Source organism: Anopheles stephensi, chromosome 3 (assembly GCF_013141755.1).
Source record: "Anopheles stephensi strain Indian chromosome 3, UCI_ANSTEP_V1.0, whole genome shotgun sequence".
Taxonomy (NCBI): Eukaryota; Metazoa; Arthropoda; class Insecta; order Diptera; family Culicidae; genus Anopheles; species Anopheles stephensi.
In genome coordinates, this window is record NC_050203.1 from 15,628,968 (window position 1) to 15,632,278 (window position 3,311).

General features: G+C 48.1%; 1 protein-coding gene across 1 annotated transcript; it reads left to right on the forward strand.

Moving 5' to 3' along the window:
* The first annotated feature begins 1,660 nt into the window (after positions 1 to 1,660).
* Positions 1,661 to 2,452, forward strand: LOC118514605. The gene is made up of 2 exons (XM_036061601.1): positions 1,661 to 2,162; positions 2,238 to 2,452. The coding sequence occupies exons 1-2, from the start codon at positions 1,737 to 1,739 to the stop codon at positions 2,385 to 2,387; spliced, it is 576 nt and encodes a 191-aa protein (XP_035917494.1). The 5' UTR covers positions 1,661 to 1,736; the 3' UTR covers positions 2,388 to 2,452.
* Positions 2,453 to 3,311: the final 859 nt, after the last annotated feature.

Below are 3,311 nucleotides of genomic sequence, written 5' to 3' on the forward strand. Positions count from 1 at the left end.
CGTTCAAACGACACGCTGACACCCTTGAAGAGTGCAATAAAGTCCAGCAAATCCGTCCCGGTTGGGGACGGACTCTATATTTGAGACACAAAAACTCACACAAAAAAAAAATCCCCTTTCCAATAGTGGGAAATGTCGCCAATATCGTTTGCGTAGGTTGGAAGCTTTATTTCGTTTCCTTGCGTTCTCAACACGGAAAGCTCTTCAGCGAGAGAGAGAGAAAGAGAGAGCACTTTGCGCGAAGCAGGAAAAACCTACACCGGTCCACAGGACGGGTATTGCCTTTCCGGAGCATGATTCACGACCGGGGTTACCAGGGAAACAGTGTACCAGTAGGTTTGCGAAGCACAGGTACCAGCACCATATTGCTTTGATCTTTGCGAAACGGCAGCGACAAAAGCTACCACCTACTTGCCAATAATCGCATTCGCGATTCCTTTTTACTCGTGCGCTTCTGCATAGAAGCGCGGCAAAAGACTGACATCGTTCGTGTGTGGGAAATTCGTACCAAGTCCTCGTGGCAAAAATGGCGGAGAAGGTCGTGTTGTAGTCGTCGAACACCCGACCAAGACCCAACATACCGGTAAGTTCATTCCGAAGCTAAAATGAACGCGCTCAAAATGGCGCATGCGGTCTAGGTGCACGTGGACGGGACTTTCATCTGCAGCACTCTCGGCGGACGGGCGACATCTAGCGGGAAAATTAACCCACACAAATCCCATCCATTCACAGCCCACACAGAAGCGTCTGTAGTAAAATCGACCAACTGACCTAGACTTGGCGTACTTGGTATCGTTTCTACCACGTACGCCACAAACATGAGCAACAAAACCCCGACGTTGCCTTCGTCACAAACAAACTAAGCAGTACGCTTCGCATGCCGCCGACTTCTGTTCCACCATTCGATCGACTGGCCAATGTTGACGGATTGTGTCTGGCTGTGGTGGAGCTGTGAAAGGCAGTCGAGAGTGAAAAATAGCTCGTTTATATTGATTTATTGCCGAGAAGTAACATACATACGAGCGCTACAACTTCCCGCCCGTATCGCGGGTGCCATTCCTCGCACTGATTTTTGACCCGATTTGTCTTCTGGCTCCGTCAAACCCTCCGAAACCTAAGCGGTGGAGCCTACCTGCACTAGGGCAGGTTTTTTTGAGTGTTGGAAATTGGGCATGGAAAACATGGGTCTATGCTAAGCTTGCAAAAACCACAGGGAATACCTTTCACGTTGGTGATGTTTTGCAGGTTAGGACGTTCTGTTCGGAAATGCAAAAAACAAGCTGGCACAAGCCAAGGCGAAGGAAAAGCAAAACCTGCTAATGACATGCTGACAATGGAATTGAAAAGAAAATGAGCGAAGGGTTGTGTTTTTGTTCCGAAACGAATTTGTGGTATTGATTTTATTTTCCCGCGCGTGGTGCTGTAGCGGGAAGGGGCTTTGGGTTTGGATTTTGGGGTGAAAGATTGCCTATTAAATTGCTATTTGAATGGAAGGTGAAATCGGGCCATTATGGGGTATTGATTTTCCAATTCGATTGCGTTATTGGAGCTACTAAATTCGCAATTTTTTGTGTTTCACGGCGCATCGCAGTTGTTTTAGCTTTGAATCCGCTAATGTAAACAAACTCCTCATCAGCTGTCAAATAATCCTCTTGAGCTCAGTCAAGTACAACTTCTGTGCGTGTCCGGTACTTATCAACTCTGCAACACAAGTTTAATCGAAAAAAGCTATCGAAATGCCGAGATCTCCGCGGAAAAAGCAGAAAACAGCCCATTACCAGCGGTCGAGCCGTAACCGTGTCGCGGCAGAGCAAGCCCAACTGGAACAAACAGACCAAGAGGGCAACAGGTTGACTTTGTTCGGGAAGACTATCGCCATAGACGAGCAAGACCGGGATGCTTCGTACTATGCTAAACTTCGATTCTGGTTCCGCCATGCAATCCCGCAACAGAGTGAAGATTCCCCTATGCCCCGTATGCGTAATGCTTCAACTCCAGCGTGTGCTTCACCAAATGCACGCCAAAGTCATCAGGAGTTTGACGTTCCGCCGAGGGGCGATACTGGCATCTTCCAGCAAATACCTCCTCCGCTACCAACTAATCTACCGCCGTATCCAACGGTGAGGCCTTTTCAAAGGAACGCGTTACTAAATTTGAACAAGGTAAGTATCAAGTTTCCAGTGGTTTGGCTGGCACGTGATGAAAGCTAATGCAAAATGTTTCGTTTTTCTTGCTAGATAAACGACCCAAAGATTCTGCTGGAGCAACACATCGCACACTGGAAGAAGGTGCGCAAGAATTGGATTCTTTATCGACAGATGTATCTGCAGCGGTACAAACCATGCTTTGATTTTATTTTCTCGAAATACGTGCATCCAATGCCATGACTAGTGGCGGAGTAATCTCTTACTACGAGCTCAATAAACATCTGCTCCTGGCTGTTTGAACAGAATCCACACGAGTCGGCAAATTAGAATTAGTCATCAGATATTAGTGTAACTTCTGCTACCATCATTAGAGATCATGTTGTGCCCAGCCGTACCGTCGTCACCCATGAATCGCTATTTGGTGGAGAACAATCGCGACCATTGTCCTTTGTGTGCATTAATTACAGCGTTATTGATTAGTGGGCCCCTCCGCACGGCTCCCACGGACTCCGAAGTGCACTCTCGCGCTGTTGATTAATGTCCGCTGCAATTAGTCACCGGTGTATATACGAGGCATGCGGCAGTAGTAATTTTATTACACCGCGCAGAGGATGCAATACGGTCCGGATGATGCATTTCCCCGGCAGATGACCTCCGGCCAGGCTGACCAGTCAAAACCATTGACAGGATTGATAGGCTGCCGGTATCGTACCGGCAGAGCGATAAAAGCGGCTTCAAAACACATACTCACACCAGGAACGGCTATCCGATACATCGGCATATTTATGTTTGCGAGTGCGCCAAATTTGACCCCAATCCCAAGCCGGCCTGGGGGTGTGTATCGGAAGCGGCATTAGAGTATATGAAGCACCTAACGTGTTACTACACACACACACACACATATGTCCGGGGAGTAGAGCACGCATCACCGGATCATCGGATAACACGTCGGATGGTAACGATAAAACCCGAAACCGCCATTAAAATGTTTTTACCTATTGATTTTTGGCACACGCTGCCCGGCAGATGGCCGGTTAACTGGTCGTAGTTGTTGGCAAGCGCCCGGAACAAGGGACGGGTTTTGCAGAAGATTTTATCGTGCAAAACGATTATGGTATCGTTTATGGGTGTTGTGCCTGGTGCCCTGGGGGAAAACTTCCCGCT

Bases quoted from the DNA above. Each gene is read 5' to 3' on its own strand.
- LOC118514605 (XM_036061601.1), top strand. From the start codon at position 1,737: ATGCCGAGATCTCCGCGGAAAAAGCAGAAAACAGCCCATTACCAGCGG. The intron at 2,163-2,237 runs GTAAGTATCAAG...TTTTCTTGCTAG, and splicing joins CGTTACTAAATTTGAACAAG to ATAAACGACCCAAAGATTCT.